General features: G+C 49.9%; 1 protein-coding gene across 1 annotated transcript; it reads left to right on the top strand.

Moving 5' to 3' along the window:
- The first annotated feature begins 1,165 nt into the window (after positions 1 to 1,165).
- On the top strand, positions 1,166 to 16,939 carry TTL (tubulin tyrosine ligase). The gene is made up of 7 exons (XM_059840778.1): positions 1,166 to 1,440; positions 5,012 to 5,090; positions 6,783 to 7,015; positions 10,048 to 10,183; positions 10,281 to 10,550; positions 11,437 to 11,580; positions 13,896 to 16,939. The coding sequence occupies exons 1-7, from the start codon at positions 1,284 to 1,286 to the stop codon at positions 14,011 to 14,013; spliced, it is 1,137 nt and encodes a 378-aa protein (XP_059696761.1). The 5' UTR covers positions 1,166 to 1,283; the 3' UTR covers positions 14,014 to 16,939.
- Positions 16,940 to 17,014: the final 75 nt, after the last annotated feature.

The raw sequence follows: 17,014 nt of genomic DNA, 5'->3' as shown, positions 1-17,014 counted from the left end.
CTCCTAGTAGAAATAAGCTGCCTGGAATTTTTTTTTTAGCTGCTATGAGAGCAGCTATTTTTTAAAATTAATTTTTTCCATCCATGAATAACTTAACACCTTACCTTGTGCTGTCAAAAAAAGAAAAGGCAATGTGCAGGTCATGACCTATCTATGTTTCCTTCAGCAAAATGTTCTTTATTTCTTGGATATATATCATGATTTATAGAGTATGCCAGCTGATGTATGCAATGCTGATGTCATTACTCATACAGTCTCTGTAGGAAAACCAGGACATTAACCAACTCAAAACCTCAGAATTTTCATTATTGATAGGTCTGTTAAGACAAACCTGATCTGTGCTGGGGAGGAAATCTGACTTCCAGGTTTTGAATTTGTGAGATACCTCTGGTCTGCTGCAGTTTTTTTTGGGAGGAAGACAGAAGTGATGTTTACAAACAAGAAGACTTTTCCATAACCAGAAAGATCAAATTAGGCAGCAATGTAGGAGAAGATAAGAAGTGATTGGAAGACTCAAATGGGTTAGGAAGGAGGAGATCTACTGGCTCAGAGCTGAGCACCGACACTCACGGCTGGGCATGAGCATCCCCCAGGGGCCCTGAGCACCGGCGGGGAGCGGAGCCTGCAGGCACCAAGCCTGGGTGACAAGGGACACCCCGGCTGGTGTCACACCGGGGAGCGGCGGGGCCGGTGACAGGTCCCGGCCGGTGACGGATCCCGGACAGTGTCAGATCCCGGACAGTGTCAGATCCCGGCCGGTGACAGATCCCTGCCGGTGTCAGATCCCTGCCGGTGACAGATCCTGGGCAGTGACAGATCCCGGGCAGTGACAGATCCCTGCCGGTGTCAGATCCCGGGCAGTGACAGATCCCGGCCGGTGTCAGATCCCGGGCAGTGACAGATCCCGAGCAGTGTCAGATCCCGGCCGGTGACAGATCCCGGGCAGTGACAGATCCCGGCCGGTGTCACACCGCAGAGACGCTGGCCCGGCCCCCAGCGGCCGCACGGCCCCGCCCCCGGAGGCTGCACGGCGTAACGGGGCGGGGAGGAGCAGGAGCCGGAGTCGGATCGGGCTCGGGATCAGGATCGGGAGGGCGGTTCTGGTTCCGGGTCACTCCCCGCCTGGGCAGGCTCTCGGGCGGTGCGCGGGGGCGGCGGCCCCGGCCATGCGGAGCCGGGCCGGGCGGCGGCGGCGGCCACGCAGGGCCCTGCCTGGGCTGCGGCGGGGCCCCATGAGCCGCCGGGGGTAGGGCGGGGAGCCCCTTCCCCCCCGCCCCGCCGCCATGTACACCTTCGTGGTGCGGGACGAGGGCAGCAGCGTGTACACCGAGGTGAGCCGGCTGCTGCTGGCCAGCGGGCAGTGGCGGCGCCTCCGCAGGGACAACCCCCGCTTCAACCTGATGCTGGGCGAGAGGAACCGGCTTCCCTTCGGCAGGCTGGGTAAGGCTCCTCCCCGCGCCCGCCCCGCCGGCAGCGGGGCCCGGCGCTCCCCGCTCCCCCTCGGTCCGTGGCTGCGGCTGTGCTCTCCCGTCCCCCGTGTCCCCCGCCGCAGGGCAGCGTCCCCGCGGGTCGCCGCAGCCTCACGGAGCCCCCGCGGTTCGGGAGGCGGTGCCCGCCGGCCCCGCTCCCCGCCCCGTCCCCGTCGCTGTCCCCGCGGCTCGGCGGCCGCTCCGGCCTCCGGCGCCCAAACAAAGCTGAGGCCCCGCGGGGTCTCCGTGCAGCCGGCCCTCTGCGGGCCCTGCTGCCGCCAGCCAGGGCTCGAAGGATCCTCTTCCCAAGCTCCCGGAGAGTGATTTCACCGGGGCCCCCCCAAACACCCCGCCCGGCTTGAGGCCTGTGGTGCGGTGAAGCAGTGGGAGAGCGGAGGGGGGTGACAGGAGGGCCACTCGGGGACCCCCCCTATGACATGCGGCAGAGGTCGGGATCCCGGCTCCCCCTCTGGGTGCAGCCCAGGAGTGCCTTCCTTGCCCTGCAGCAGTGCCCTTGGGGCCCTTCGCACCGCTGAGGGGGATGCAGACGAGCGGCGTGCCTTTGTGGGGTGGCGGTGGCTCCGGTGTCATCCCCTGCCTGCTGCTGGGCAGGGACGCTGCGGTGCTGAGCTTACGTCGGATGGGTCTTAGACCTGTTCTGCCTCCTGTCTCAAGCAGCAGAAGCACGTCTAAGCCAGGCACGTTCAAACCTTCGCTCCAGAGCCGAGGCTGGTGGGGATGTGCCTCTGCAGGGCTCCGTGAGGGTGACGGCACTCTCCCTGCCTGGAGCGGGGTGTGGGTAATTCCAGAGGCTCTGTGTGTAGGGCTCCCTATAACCCCTGCCCCACCACCTTTTCCCCTGCTGCCTGACCCCCACTGTCGCCCTGCCACCACTCAGGGCTTTGGGAGCTGCCCTGTGTAGGCTTGTCCCCTGCCTTCCATGCTCGCTGCTGCCCCATGGCACAGCCACCCTGGCCCGCTGCCCCGCTGGATGGTGCAGAGCCCAGGAGCAGGGAGGGAGAGTGCCCACGATCAGGAGAGCCACACCAGGCACTGGCAGTGTTGCAGGGCGTGGCAGGGAGCGGGGCTGCACTGTCATCTTGGCCCTGGTTTCTTTCTCTCTGGGGTGGTTTTGCAGCACTGCTTCTGGCTGCAGAAACATCAGAAGAGGCAGAGCCCCCTCACTCAAGCAGCTCTGGTGCAAGATGGCTTTGCAGCCCTTTTCTTGCAGCAGAGACCTATCTCTGACTGCTCTTAACAATTTGCAAGTCACCAGTTCCAGCACCTCTCCCTTGTCTCCTCCACATTTGTGAGTGGAAAGTCCCCATCACATGGCAGTGCCATCTGGTCACCTCCTGGTGTCTGCAGCAGGCAGGGAAGCACCAGGAGAGGCTCAGGCAGTGAGGATGCTCACATGTGCTTGCAGCAGGCACAGCAGGCAGACCTGTGCTTTAACTTGCCCAGCATGGAGGACCTCAGGCCTCATTGCAGAACGAGTGCAGTTCCTTGAGAGTGGGCATGCACAGCACATCCAGCTATGGTGGGCTTGTGACCATCTCAAAGTGAGCCCTTTCATCTTCTAAAAGTGTCCTGGGGTGATGGAAGGTTTTCCCTGAGGCCTTCAGCATGTGTTGCCATGGGATGCCCAAAATCCCAAATCATTTCTCACAGCCATGTCTATGACCCATGGAGAGGGGCCATGCTTTGGCACTGTCATCTTTAAACCATCCTCCTGTAGCAGGAACTGGTTGCTTGAAATCAGTAGAGTCAGACCAAAAATAACATGGTTATTTTGGTGCATTTTCCAAAAAGCTCTGTCTTCTTTGGTTCGTCTTCCTGAGCAACTGTTGCATCAAAGCTGGCTTGGTTTTCCTAAGGGCTCTACTCAGTGAAAGCAGACATTAATTCAGGGAACTGTAGGGATTTGCATTACTCAGGGCCTGAGCTGGATCATGGAGAGAAGTGGGGACTCTCAGCATGCACCACTGCTTCTGCCCAGCTGCAGGGACCTCTGCAGCTCTCACTGATAACCTAATTCCTGGGGGATTGCACCCTTAACTGTGTCCTCATCTAGGAGAAAAGCAGTTTGTGCTGAGGGGATGGAAAGGAGGAAGAGGCTGCAGAGGCCTCATGTACCGGGGGATGCTGGGCTCTGTGCTCTGCTGACCAGGAGAGGATTGCCACTTTGGTCAGTGCCTTGGCATCTTTTTAATCCCACTAAATGCATGCTGCAGACCTCACAACGTGCTCCAGAAGTTTCCCTTCCTGCCTTGTGGTCCCTCTTTGCTGGCCACCCACCCAATGTTGCAGCCCACTGCTCCATGGCAATGCTCAGGAGCCCAGTGAGGATGCATCTCCCCAGGATAAACTGGGGAACCAGAAGGAAATTTGAGGGGTTTATTTTCTTTTCAGTAAAAAACCCTACCTATGCTGGATGCACCTTGAAGTGCCTGAAGTTACTGATCTTTTCTGCAGGATGGTTTTCAGCTATCTTGCATTTAAAGATTTGTGAATAAAAGTGACCCAGGTCAGGGAAATGACTTTCAGGCTGAAAATAGATATTCACTCTCTGTGATCTTGCAGCTGCCTGGTGTTTAAGGTGGTGTTTGCTCCAGGCCTTTTTTCCCAGGCAGACACCAAGGAGCATAAGTAAAACCCTAAATCCTTTTTCAGGATTCTGGTCCCTCTCAGAGAGCTTCCAGCTGAGCACAAGTGTTTCTGTTGTGTGAAAAGGAGAAGGCAGGCAGGCTGTGGTGTGGAGTCCAGTGTTGGTAAGGAGATGCCCCTCTGCTTAGCACTGTCAGTGCTGGGGCCACAGCTGGATACTGGGGCCAGTTTGGGACTTCCCAGTTCAAGAAAGGCTTAAATATCTGGAGTTACTATAGGAAGGGCCGCCAGTCTAGTCAAGGGGGCACAGGTTGGCAGCCAAGCACTGGGACAAGGACTTAGAGAAGTCAGTATCTATCTTTAGAGATACTCAGACTTTGGACAAGAGGTTGGAGCAGAGACTCCCAGACGTTCCTTCTCACCTCAGGTATCCCACAGGTCTTGTTACAAACTGCTAGAAACAAGCAAGACTCCAAGTCTTTCAGTGTTTCCCAGTGTTTTGTGGTATCAGGCCCAAGAGAGAGTCGTGCTGTACATGACAAAGAAAAAAGGCCCTTTGCTAAGCTGTGATCTCTGTGTCAGGCTGTGTTTCCCTGCATTCTCCACCTGTATTTAAGAGTAACTGAAATCTTGGTTCTTAAAAGCTTACACCAGCAGATGGAGAACACCTGCCAGTTCCCAGTGTGAATTAGAAAAAAATTATTTTCCTTTGCAAGATGGATGTGTCAGATTAAAAACAAGTGGGTAACTGCATGGTTTTTGTAACTAAATGAAAGAAACCACAGAGGCCAGTACCAGTTTACAACCTGTTTCTGTAATGCAGGGCAAGGAAACAGCCTCCTTTTTTTCCCCTACTGCACAGGTCCTTTGCACCAAGCAGCTGTTTTGCCTTTGTTCATTGAGGAGTTTGTCTGACCTCTGTTTCCCCTTCTTAGGCCATGAACCTGGACTTGTGCAGCTGGTGAATTACTACAGAGGAGCAGACAAGCTGTGCCGCAAAGCATCTCTGGTGAAGTAAGAAATTCACTGAAATGTTAGATGGGCTTGGCAGAAACTTCTCTTGTAACCCTTGCTGAGTGTTGAACCTGTTTGGAGGGTATTTCACACAACAGCTGCCCTGGGAGTGCCCTAGCATGTGCTCTCTTCAGACTCCTGGGCTGGTCTTTAGAGCTGTTTGTGTGCACAAAGGCCTCTCTGTAACCTCAGGGGAAATGCCATTTCCACTGAGTTGTATCTACTTGAAACCATGGAGTGTATTGAATCAGATTAGAGCTAAATCAAAATGGAAAAGAAACCCAAACGAATCTGCTCTTTTTCCTTGTAGACATATAATTAAAACATTTTCCTTTTATTCTCTGTTTCATACAGAGAAGAGACACTAATGTGCCTTTAGCTAATCAGATTTGTTGGTCAACCAAATGCTTGGAGACATCTCCAGGAAGAGTTCTGGGAGTTATTTCTGCATGACCTGCCATGCCAGGGTCTCCTGGGGAAATGTGGATGAACTTTCACGGTAAATAACCCTGTCCCTGTGCAAACTCTGCTCCCACTAGAGTATCTTGATGTCAGAGCTCCTGGTCTCCTTCAGCAATTTGATTGCCCATTACAGTCTGTGCTGCCTCTCACTAATGCAGTCCTGCAGACTGTGTGTGCTGATCCAAGGCCTCTCCTTCCTCTGCAAAGAGCCTCTTCCCAGTTATTTCCTGGCAGTGGTGATGGTGTTTGTCAGAAAGTGGCAGAGTATTTTTAAACAAGCACTTAGAGCATTCCTCAGATCAATTCCTCTTCAGCCTGTTACCTGGAGTGCTGAAAGCACTTGCACTCCTGTTTTTATATCCTGCAGCTTGGCTGACCTTCTTAACTGTAGGGTCAACCATGCATCAAGCTACTTAGGAACCCACAGGACAACAAATGACATTCCTCAAGGCTCCCAACGTGCCACTGACTTATTGCCATCTCAGCAGAGAGGCACAAATGCACAGAGAGTCAGCACCTCATGAACTTTACTTTTGGCTTTAAGCAAAGCACAGGCATTTGGAGAGGCAGGCAGCTCCCTTGACTTTGGAAGAAAACAGGCCTGGGCTCTGCTAACAGGAATTTGCTGCTGTCTCCAGTCTGGTAGGAGAGATGTGCCCAAGGGATTCCAGACACCTTGGGATGCAAAACATGTAACTGTGCCCTTTCTTTCTGTGGCTTCCCAGTGGCCTTCATACACAGCTGGGACATCTGGTCCTATCTCAGTGGGAATGGGATCAAGGGCTAAGCACAGACAGCATTACTGCTCTGGCTTTCCTTTTTCCAGCTGTGATCACAGCATCCTTCCTGCCCTGAGCTATGTCAGCAAAAAGTCCTCCTCAGTTCCCTTGTGCAGAGATGATGCAGGGAATGCAGCCCCAGCTTTAGTTATGTGGAAACTTCTCAGCTGTTAGTTTCATGATATCCATGGTGTCAGTAAAATGTTTAATGAAAGCATGCAGGTTCTGGTTCAAAGAGTACTGCTTTGCTGTGGGCTGGGGTTGCCATGATATCTTTAGGAAAACCTAATTTCAAGGGTCTAAGAAAAACAGGATAATTTAGCACAGACTATGCATAAGCTGCTATTCATCATCAAGCAAAAGAGCCCAGTTAATGATGATTTTTCCTTATTAAATAAGGCCCATGCAGGTGGGGACACTGGAGATTAACAGCCTGTCTCTCTTCACCCAGGCTAATCAAGACAAGCCCTGAGCTGTCAGAGTCCTGCACCTGGTTCCCTGAGTCGTATGTGATTTACCCAACAAATTTGAAGACCCCGGTGGCTCCAGCCCAGAATGGAATTCGTCATCTCATCATCAACTCGAGGACAGATGAGCGGGAAGTGTTCCTGGCATCTTACAACAGGCGGCGGGAAGGCAAAGAGGGCAACGTGTGGATAGCCAAGTCCTCAGCCGGTGCCAAAGGTTCGTTCTCCAGCACCAGGAGCTGTTTCTCATTATTCCTCACTCTTTTTACATGACCTGTAGGGTCACAGGGTTTGACTGAGCCAAGCTTGTGTGTCTGTGAAGGGTTTCGCTGGCCATGCCAGACAAGCAGTGCGGTGTGAATGTGCTACCTAGGACATGCACAGCAGTGAAAGGGCCTCCACTTCTCTACCCATGCACCTCAGACTGTGGGAACGTGCTTGTGGGGAGAAGGCAGCAGTGACCAGCAAGTGGGAGGAATGTGGAGAGCAGGTTAGAGGGAGCAGAACAGGATACAGGGAGGCAGTCAGCAGGCAGGACAGTAGCCTTCAAGGGCAAGGAGCCCAACTCCTCATGCTGCAGCTTAACTTGCCTTCTCCTGGGTGGAAATCCTGCTTGTCTTTCAGCCAGACTCATGTGCCTGGTGCCAGTGGCCTGCCCTTGGTCACAGTGAGCAGCCACGAGCTCAGTACGTCACAATTGCATCCAAGCCTCAGGGGAAGGTACCAGAGCAAAGACAATCAATGCAGTGTCTGTCTGTCCATTTAATCTGAATAGGACAATAGATATCCAAGTGATAAGGTGTCCTTCCTTGTTCCAGGGTCATTCCATCACTCGCTCTGCAGAAATAAGGAGCTGTGAGGTAGCTGGACACAGCTATAAATGCAGTGCTTTGGTAACTGTGTGCTCTCTGTCAGTTAAGGTGTTGTCATGGGCACATTGTTAGAATGGCTGTGTTTAAAAACTTACCTTGCCATGTGTGCAGCAGAGCCCAGCCTGAGGAAGGACCTGGTCTTTTCAGAGAGAGCAAATCCACATGTATTACTCATGTTTGCAGAGTCACTTTGCACGCAGCCTCACAAAAAAGAGAATGTGAAAGCCAGAGCTGGCTGCAGGGAGGCTGCACCATAAAACTGTCCTTTACACCAGCTTCCCTCTCTGTTCTGCTCTCCTGGCTGTGTCACCAAGAAGAATTGGAAGAGTATCCTTGTTTTCGTCAGGAACAAAGGGAAGATGCGTCCTTTTGTTATGCCAGTGCAAGAATGTGTTTCTGTGGGGTAAACCAGCAAAAAAATCCATCTGGGCATTTGGAGCAGCAGTTGCTGTGGTCTGCTGCAGGCTGAGCAGGTTCAGACTCTTCAGATACTTCTTGCACATGTGATCCCATCTTTTCTGCACTAAAGCAGAGTAGCCTTTTGTATTCATCGCTGTGCTGCTGCAAATTAAAGTGGAAAGCAGAGTCTTATGGTAATCTTCTAGAGGGAAGTTTTATACTTCTGGGGATTACTTCTGATGAAGAAGAAAGCTTGTTCCTGCTAATTACCAAGACAGATACAGCTCAGGCACAGCCCTTGTCTTGGGACAGGTCTAACAGAAGCTTAGTCATCCATCAGTAACAGGAAAATTCAAGGTTTAGGATGCCCTCACTCAAACGTTTTAAGGGTTTGCAACTGTGGCTGGAGGTTTTGGTGTTTTCTTTGGCAGCTGCCCCACATAAGCTGCTTTGCTGCCTGGGTGCACAGTCAAGCTGACCCTCCCCTTGGTTTGCCATCTGTCCAGTGTGGAACAGGTGCCTGCTGATCTCCCCACTGCAGCAGCTTTGCTGGCTTAGGGATGTTGTTTCCCTCCTTTCCCCAGTGCACATCCTGAAGTTGTGCCAGTGCAAGGTTCTGCCTTGCTCTGCTGTGAGCAGGACACTAAAAAATCTTGCTCTCTGTGTAAATCATGGGTGAGAAAGATGCTTTGATTTCAGACTTCCTTTCAGTGGAGGGTGCTGGGATGAATGGGAAGACGTAGAGCTGGAAAGCTGAGCAGAGGATGCAGCAGTGGGAGTACCTGCAGGGCTGTGCTGACAGCAACCTTCAGAAATCACAGCTAGGAGCATTTTTCATTGGATGATCCTGTCAAACCCTGCCTGTGCTTCGAACCTCTATTACCCCTATGATGCCCCCTTGAAGAGTGGGGGTTTTTTGCACAGTATTTCTTCAAAAACACTCAGCACAAAATTAAGACTAAGTAATCAGGTGTAATCCAGAAAACTAATACCTCAAGAATGGGCATAGTGCCAGAGGAGGGTTTGATAACTTTACCTGAGCTGGCTTATCCCTCTGACACCATGCCATTCCTTTATGAAATCCCAGAAGGAAAATGGTCTCTCTTCAGTGCTCTGCAACAGAAGTTTGTATTTGGACTCTTGCAAGAGATGAACAGTGACAGCTTCACCAAAATGTGGGAGTGTTTAAATGGCACAGTTCATTTCTTTAATGAAGAGCTTCCATAGCAGGAACACTGAGTACATGGATGAGCAATTTAAAATAGTACTTTTCCTTATTCAGCAATGATTTTAATAATAACTTAAATGAATTCAGTGAGCACGGCAACACTGCACAAGTGTGCATGTGTGACTGCCTCTGGCAGTCAGAGAAGCCAGACAGGAAAAGAAAGTCTTGAGTCTTGGATAAAGACCTGACAAACCTCCCTCACCAAATAAAAAAGAAGGGCAAAAATCTTTACAGAAAATGTGCCAAACTCCCTGTTGTCTCTAAACTGCTGAAAACCAGGAAAAACAAAACCAAATTTGTCAATTTGTGGTGGTGCCAAATACAAGCACCACCACATCCTCCTACCCCTGCCAAGCCTAGATAGGAAGAAAGAAAAAGAAGTAAAAGAAACCAGAATGCCCCCAAGCCAAGCAGCTGCCTCACTGCTTGCCCAGGTCCCTGTCTGCTGTGCATCTCCTCACACCTCAGCAGCCACCCCTCTGCAGACATACCCCAGGCAGGCCATGCCCTGTCAGCTCCCCTTGATTCCCATTTGCAGCAGGCCTGGTTTCTGGGGCTAGCAAGAAAGAGATCCCTCCACAGATTCATTCCCATGGAGTGGCTGTGGCACTGCTTGGGCACTGGCTGACCCTGGGGCCACAGGTTCTTGCATGTTGCTTTTTGGGCTAATGAGCCACTTGGGGCCTGAAAAAGCTCCAAAAAAGGTAGAAAGTTCCTCTACTTAATTTTCTCTCCAACTTTCTGTGCCAGGGGAAGGGATCCTGATTTCTTCAGAGGCTTCAGAGCTCCTGGACTTCATTGATGAGCAGGGACAAGTGCACGTGATTCAGAAATACCTGGAGAATCCTCTGCTTTTAGAGCCAGGGCATCGCAAGTTTGACATCAGGTAACCTTTTCTGCCTTTGTAATACCAGTTTTCTTGTTCATGCTGTTTCTTTGGGAGCCACTGAGACTAGAGTTTGTTCTCCTGTTTGTTCCCCCAGGAGCTGGGTTCTCGTGGATCATCAATATAATATCTACCTCTACAGAGAGGGTGTCCTGCGGACCTCTTCAGAACCATATAACAGTGCTAACTTCCAGGACAAAACCTGCCACTTGACCAATCACTGCATTCAGAAGGAATATTCCAAAAACTATGGGCGGTATGAGGAAGGGAATGAAATGTTCTTCGAGGAGTTCAACCAGTATCTGATGGATGCCCTGAACACAACGCTTGAGAATAGCATCTTACTGCAAATCAAACACATAATAAGGTAGCCAGCTGCCTGCTGCTGAGGAGAGCAAAAGCCGACAGGGAGTGTGTATGGACACAGCTGGGGAAGCAGAGCAAGAAGGAAAGGGTTTCAATTGCAGAAATTTAGGATAAGGCTATAAATACCCCCATGTCACTGCTCAATGAGAAAGCACCTCCATAAGTGCTGTTGCCTCAATGGTATGTGTTCATGTCTCTGCTTTTTGCCAGCTGTGGCTGGAGAAGGATAGAGTGAAAAGGGAAGAGAGAAGGTCAAAAGACAGGCCTGGGAGAGGCTGAGATTGAGAGAGGCATAAAGGTGATAGAGGGGAAGTGAAGCTGAACTCAAGTGTACAGACTCTGGATGCTTCTCCCTCCATCAGCCAGCAGCAGCACATGGCTGTTGCCTAGGTCATCTTACTCAGTCCCCAAGAGCCAGTTCTTCCTGGGCATAGAAAGTGCCTGGAGAGAGATCTCAGTGCTGCAGAGAATCCAGGTCTTGACAAAGCAGTCCTTCATGAAGGAATTTGCTTTGCCAGTACCCCATTGCTGTTAGTTGCACTATAAAGATGTGGCATAAACTTTGAGGGATAAACTTTGAGGGATAAATGTGGCATAAACATTTGAAGGCAAATGAGCATCCAGTGGCAGTTCCCTGGGGACCTGCTGCAGCCCTTTGTGGCATTGCACATCATGTTTTTCAGCTTGCCTGACCCTGTGGTGAGCTCTTTGTGAGTTAACTCAGGGGTGTCCCCGCATGGATTTTCACAGGATCTCACTTGCTTGGACCTGGTTACCATAGCATGTGTTGGACATAAATTGTAATTTGGGGGAGTTCCAGGGCAACCCCTCTTATTTAACGTGTCCACAGCAGCCTTAACCCTGAGTTCCTGTTTCTCCCTTCACAGAAGCTGCCTTATGTGTATAGAGCCTGCAATCAGCACGAAGCATCTTCACTACCAGAGCTTCCAGCTCTTTGGCTTTGACTTCATGGTGGATGAGGAACTGAAGGTCTGGCTAATAGAAGTCAATGGGGCCCCAGCATGTGCCCAGTGAGTAAATCAGTTTCTGGAACACCCTTGTGATGCCACCATTCCTGTGCCTCACCCAAAACATGGCTATGTCCCAGCTCCAAGTGAAAAAGGTGAAAGAAAGTGAATGGTGAGGGAATTTTTCAGGCTAACAATGGACTCTGCTCCAAGTGCCAGTCAGTTTGGGTTCATTACTCTTGTCTCTGTGTTTGGTATCCCCCAGCTTCTTTCCCACGTGGGATGAGGCACTAACCTGGGTTTTTGAACAAATGGGTTTGAATATAACTTGTGTCATTGTTATTACTCTTGGGTTGAAGTTGTGTTTGCAGATTTAATGTTTTGGGAGTCAGATTGTTTCTCAGTCTCTGTTGTGAGCCACTGGTGGCTGCTCTTTATATGAGCACATGTTAAATGAGTAGCATTAAGGGCAGCAGCTGGAAGTGAGTGACTAAATTTACAGGCAGCAGGACCACAGAGCACACTGTGGATGCTGCAGATGTTACCAAATCTCTGAAAACCTAAGGAATAAAGACTCAACACCAATTTAGTGTTAAGAAGAGCGTTATTTATTCAAATCACACAGGGTATAACTCCTGACCTTACGTGTACATGTGATTTTACAAGTGTCTTGCTTATATACAGTCACTACATGCACGTTACCATTTGCCCATTTCCAGAAAAACCCTCCCCAGGTTCCCAGATTAAGTCCTTGTTTTGGCCGTGCCTGCATTACTGAGCCAGATGTCTTCTTACCTTCCAGCCATCCTTGCTGGGCAAGCAGATTTTGCATGCCTTGTTTCTCTGCTAAGAGTTCACGGGCACAGTAAAAATTGAATTAACCCTTTTGGTAGCACAGAAATTGGGTTACAGCTTCTTCCAGCAGCCACAGGGAGGCTGGAACAACCAAACAGCCCTGCCCATGAACATCTTTGTGTAGGCACAGCAGGAGGTGCTGTATTACATGACTGAGACAGCTGCAGGAGACCAGAAATTTTTGCTAAATGAGCATCTGTATCATATTAAAAAAAAAAAAAAAGAAAAAAGAAAAAAAGAAAAAAAAAAGGCAAACCAGAACAGGCTGTACATGACTGCATTAGAATTTGATCAGATTAGATGCTGATTACATTAGGTTAGATCATCACTAACAGTAGACAAAAAATGCAGGTCAAACCTACCAGACAGCCTGTTGAGGAGTTTTTTCAGGACTAGAGCCTGGAGACCTTTTTGTGTCCAGGATTGCCCATGTGCATCATGGCGCAATGACTGCCTTGCACCTCCTTGTCTTGCTGTATGGGTAGAATTTGGCTATTGCTGGGTGGATTTGGATTGCAGCAGTGCCCTGTTTGTTTTGTGCCTCTTGGAAGAGCAAGAGCTTTGTTGGGCACTTGGAAGACTGAAAGCAGCTGAGGTAGGTTTTGGCCACTTGTGACTTCTCCTGTTCAGGGTTTTTTTTTTATTTGTAGCACTTGTATCACACAGCTCCCATTTAAAGAGGAAAAAAAAAATGGCTGCTGTAAGCAATAACATTCCCAGGAGCTGAAAAAACATCTCACTGTCACATAGCCCCAGTGACATGGAGTAAAAGACATTTTCAATCCTGGGAAAAACAGGTTCGGTACTAAATATGTGCCACATGCCAGCACATTCAGGGAGGTTACTCATGCATTTCCTCCAGCAGAAAATGAAGCTGTTGTTAACTCAAACACCTTGTCTCTCTTCTCCCTGATCCTGCTGTGCATGAGCTGTGCCATGGTGAAACACATCCCACATGTCTGAGGGTCTTGTGGAGCCCCTGAGCTGCACCCCAGCACAGCATTTCATCAAACCAGGAATGCATCAGAGCAGCCCCTCTGGGCCACATTCCTGTGTGAACAGTGTCTGGTGCAGTAAATCCCAACTCGCTGAGCTGGAAGGCTGGTACAGGGAGCCCTGAGATGTTTTCTGCCCTTTGCATCTTGTGGAGACTCCAGTCTGGGGCCTGAGGGTCCAGAGCCTCTGACTGTAAACATAGAAAATGGGTTTTGTGGTTCTTTGTGAAAGGGAGCAATATTGGGAATTGTCACCATGGAAAAAGAAGATATTTGTTGGTGTAAACAGGGAGGAGGTGGAAGAGATACTGCTCTCCCCCTGTTTGCCACCCTGAAACTCCTTGTGATGGGAATAGGATCTTGTAGATCTTGCTGGGAAAACACATTTCTACATAAAAACATAAAAATTGGCCAGGCATCAGCTGTTTTTTCCTGCCTGGGTACCTGATTCTCTCTTTCTCTCTCTCTCTCTCTCTCTCTTTCTCTCTCTCTCTCTCTCTCTCTCTCTCTTTCTCACATATCTCTTAGGAAGCTGTATGCAGAGCTCTGCCAAGGAATTGTGGATGTAGCCATCTCCAGCGTTTTCCCCCTCAGTGACACAGGGCAGAAGATGAACCAGTCATCCTCAATCTTCATCAAGCTGTGATGATGACACAACTGCCACCGCTGTGAACAGGGAGAGACTGCACCCCTCGGGTCAGCACACTTTGGTGGCTTATCTCAGTAACATGCCAAAAAGTGATAGAGACAGGCTTCATATTTTCTGGGAGACCACAGGGAAAAACAACAAAACAGGCATCCTCACAGAGCTGTGATGAGCCAGAGCCGCTCAGATAACTCTGCCTGCATTCACCAAAATCCACTTTAGAAACAGCTCCTGTGACTTTGATACCTGAAACAAATCTCTCTGGGAGTACAACAGAACAACCTTAAAAAGAAACCCCAGCAGGGATACTGTAATGCTGTATTAGCTCCTCCTTTTCTATAGAGATAACATCGGGTTTTTTAAGGGAATTGAATGGAGAGAATGATGGAGTTGTCCTCCTCCTGCTGTGTTTATCCTTTCCTCACCTACTGCATCATTAGTGCCTTAGCTCAGCTCCAAATAGGTGACTCCTTTCCTTTGTTCCTGCTCTGTTACATAGAAAGGAGCAAGCTCTCCTGGTGCCTAGAACCAGGAACACCAAGAAGTCAGTTTCCTTAGGTCATTTTCCAAGCTGGTTGGCTGAACACCCAGGCAATGGCTGGTAAAGGGTGCTGAACTGCAGGTGGTGAATTAACCCAAGCAAGGAAGGCAATTTTCTTTATAGCTATCCCTTTTCCTATTGAGATTTGGATCAGTGACTGTCCCAGTCTGAGGCAGTTGGATTCTGCTTGAAAGAGGTAGAGAGACCCCCTCGGAGCTCACCAGCAGGCTGTAGGATTTCTAGCATCACTTCTGTGCTGAGTGTTTCAAGTAGCAGAAACCTGATGCCAGTTTCTTCTGAGGCACTGCAATGAATTTAGGCTCTTCTCTCAGATTTCCCCTTCATTATTTACTTGAGGTTTGGACCTATAATCTTTCTACCCAAATCCCATTAGTTCCAGCCAGTTTTATTCTCATCTGTTTGACAAATACTGTAATCTTCTGCCCTGAACACAATCCACAACTTGATCTTAGCTAGGGGCAAGGTGGGTGAGGTTTTGTAGACCAGAAGAGATATTCCTGTTTGCCACACATCTGAGAAATCAGGTGCTTTGGGGGGAAGGAGAGGTTAGATTCCTGGAGGTCTCTGTATTTCAGAACTAACATCTGCTTCAAGTATAACCTAAACCCCTGTTGTGTGTCCCACCTTGTGAAGTGTATCTGAATTTGCAGTGTGAGCCCAGCACATCCCTCTGGCAGGGGAAGAGGTGGTCATGGACAGAAACCAGTTCCTGTTCCCCATAACAAACAAACAGGAAGTCATTGTGGAGATTACAAGCTGCCTGTGTGTAACGGGAAGTGAACCAGCAATGGAATTTCTGCCCTTCTCAGAAGAACCTAGCATTTTGGTGTACTCTCCTCTGCTTGTGATGGAGATTTCAGAGTTCTTCATGCAGCAGACAGTCCTGATGGGAAAGGGCTGGGTGATAAGGAGGGAGAAGGGTGTGGGGGAAGGATTGGTTGGGTTTTCTAACCTTAGGATAGCACAGAGGTGTCGGAACTTCACTGCAGTCCAGGTGAAGTGAGGTGGTAGCTCACCAAGGTAAAATGTAGGCTGTTACTCAAATTGCAAAGTTCACCACATGTCCGTTGACATTTTCATGTTAGCTTAGCTGAGCTTAAAAAGTGCATGTTTTTTGCCCAGCAGTGGGAAGATTTCACAGCAATTGCTCTCATCCAGGATGTGTCTGAGGTCTCATAAACGCTAGGGCAGACAAGAAAAGAAAATTTTCCCCATCACAATGAACCAAGAAATGCTCAAATTCTAGGGGCTAGACCCATCCTTCCCCTCAAAAGGGAAGTTTAGATAATGCTTGGTGGTAGAGCCACAACTACAGACGATGCAGCTATTCATACCCTGCCTTTCCAGCTGGGCTTGGGGGAGGCAGTGTTTCAGGGATACTTGAATCCTCTGTTTGCTGAATTTTTCAGGAATAAGCAACATCCTCTGGAGTAAAATGTGCATTTTCTACCTTCTCTCAAAGTGTCCCCCAAAGTAAAGCACAGAAGGTATATGATAAAGGACAGAGAGCACAGTGCCTAAAGTTTTGCCCAAAATACTAGCTACGAGGTGGAGTAGAGGATGTGTGTGTGGCTGAGGCCTGGGCATTGCAGCCATGGGTGCACCTTGCAAGTGATGCTCACAAGCCCCTGTGAGACTTCTGTTTGTTTCTTTTTTTAGGAATATACAACAATAAATGTTTTCTAGTTTATTTCAGCTAAGAGGTCAATAGGAAAGGTCTTACTCTCTTTCCTGAGCTTTCACCCAGGATACTGCTGGGTTTCCAGAAGACACCTACCATACCACAGAATGTCTCTAGTCTTAGTTGTATCCCTTCATGTCATCCATGAAGAATTTCTGGCCCAGGTGTTCCAGCTGCGTTGTCCAGCAGGGTCTGGTTCCACTGGACTCTGGGTTTCAGGTAACTCCCATGTGGCTTGTTCCATACGAGTTAGTCATGTTGTGCTTCTGCTGAAATCTGGTGGCCGCCCACAGTCCATGGAGAACGCCAGAGAAGTCTAAGAAAGGCTCAAACGCTGATTTCATCCAGGTGACTGTGACCAGTGCCCTTCAGGACTGCTTGCATGTCCCTGCTCCCAGCATTTCTTGTTCTCCACACGCAGCTCTCTCTCGTGAGAGCAACTCTGTGCCGTTCATGTTCATGCTCCATGACCGTGTCTGCTGTGGCAGCCCTTGGGAAACCCTGGTGTTGAGAGGATGTGAGGTACACGGGGCGCTGTCGAGCGTCAGCCTCGGGATCGTGTGCCCAGTTGCTCTCACGCCAGCATGTGCATGTGGGGCTGGGAATGCCTGAGCTCCCGGCTCTGCGGTGAGCTCACATCTATCCACATCTCTCTAAACCATCATTAAAACATGCAAACCCCACGGCCTGCGGTGTTTCCTTGGGGCAGCGGGTCCCTGGGCTGCCAAGTCCCCCAGGAGCCCGGGAATTGGCCTCAC

The sequence above is a fragment of the Haemorhous mexicanus genome, chromosome 3 (assembly GCF_027477595.1).
Source record: "Haemorhous mexicanus isolate bHaeMex1 chromosome 3, bHaeMex1.pri, whole genome shotgun sequence".
NCBI classification, from domain to species: domain Eukaryota; kingdom Metazoa; phylum Chordata; class Aves; order Passeriformes; family Fringillidae; genus Haemorhous; species Haemorhous mexicanus.
This window is presented reverse-complemented; position numbering and strand designations above follow the sequence as displayed.

Coding starts and splice junctions, on each gene's coding strand:
- TTL (XM_059840778.1), top strand. CDS start 1,284: ATGTACACCTTCGTGGTGCGGGACGAGGGCAGCAGCGTGTACACCGAG. Junction 7,016..10,047: donor GTCCTCAGCCGGTGCCAAAG/GTTCGTTCTCCA, acceptor TTTCTGTGCCAG/GGGAAGGGATCCTGATTTCT. Junction 10,184..10,280: donor CATCGCAAGTTTGACATCAG/GTAACCTTTTCT, acceptor TTGTTCCCCCAG/GAGCTGGGTTCTCGTGGATC.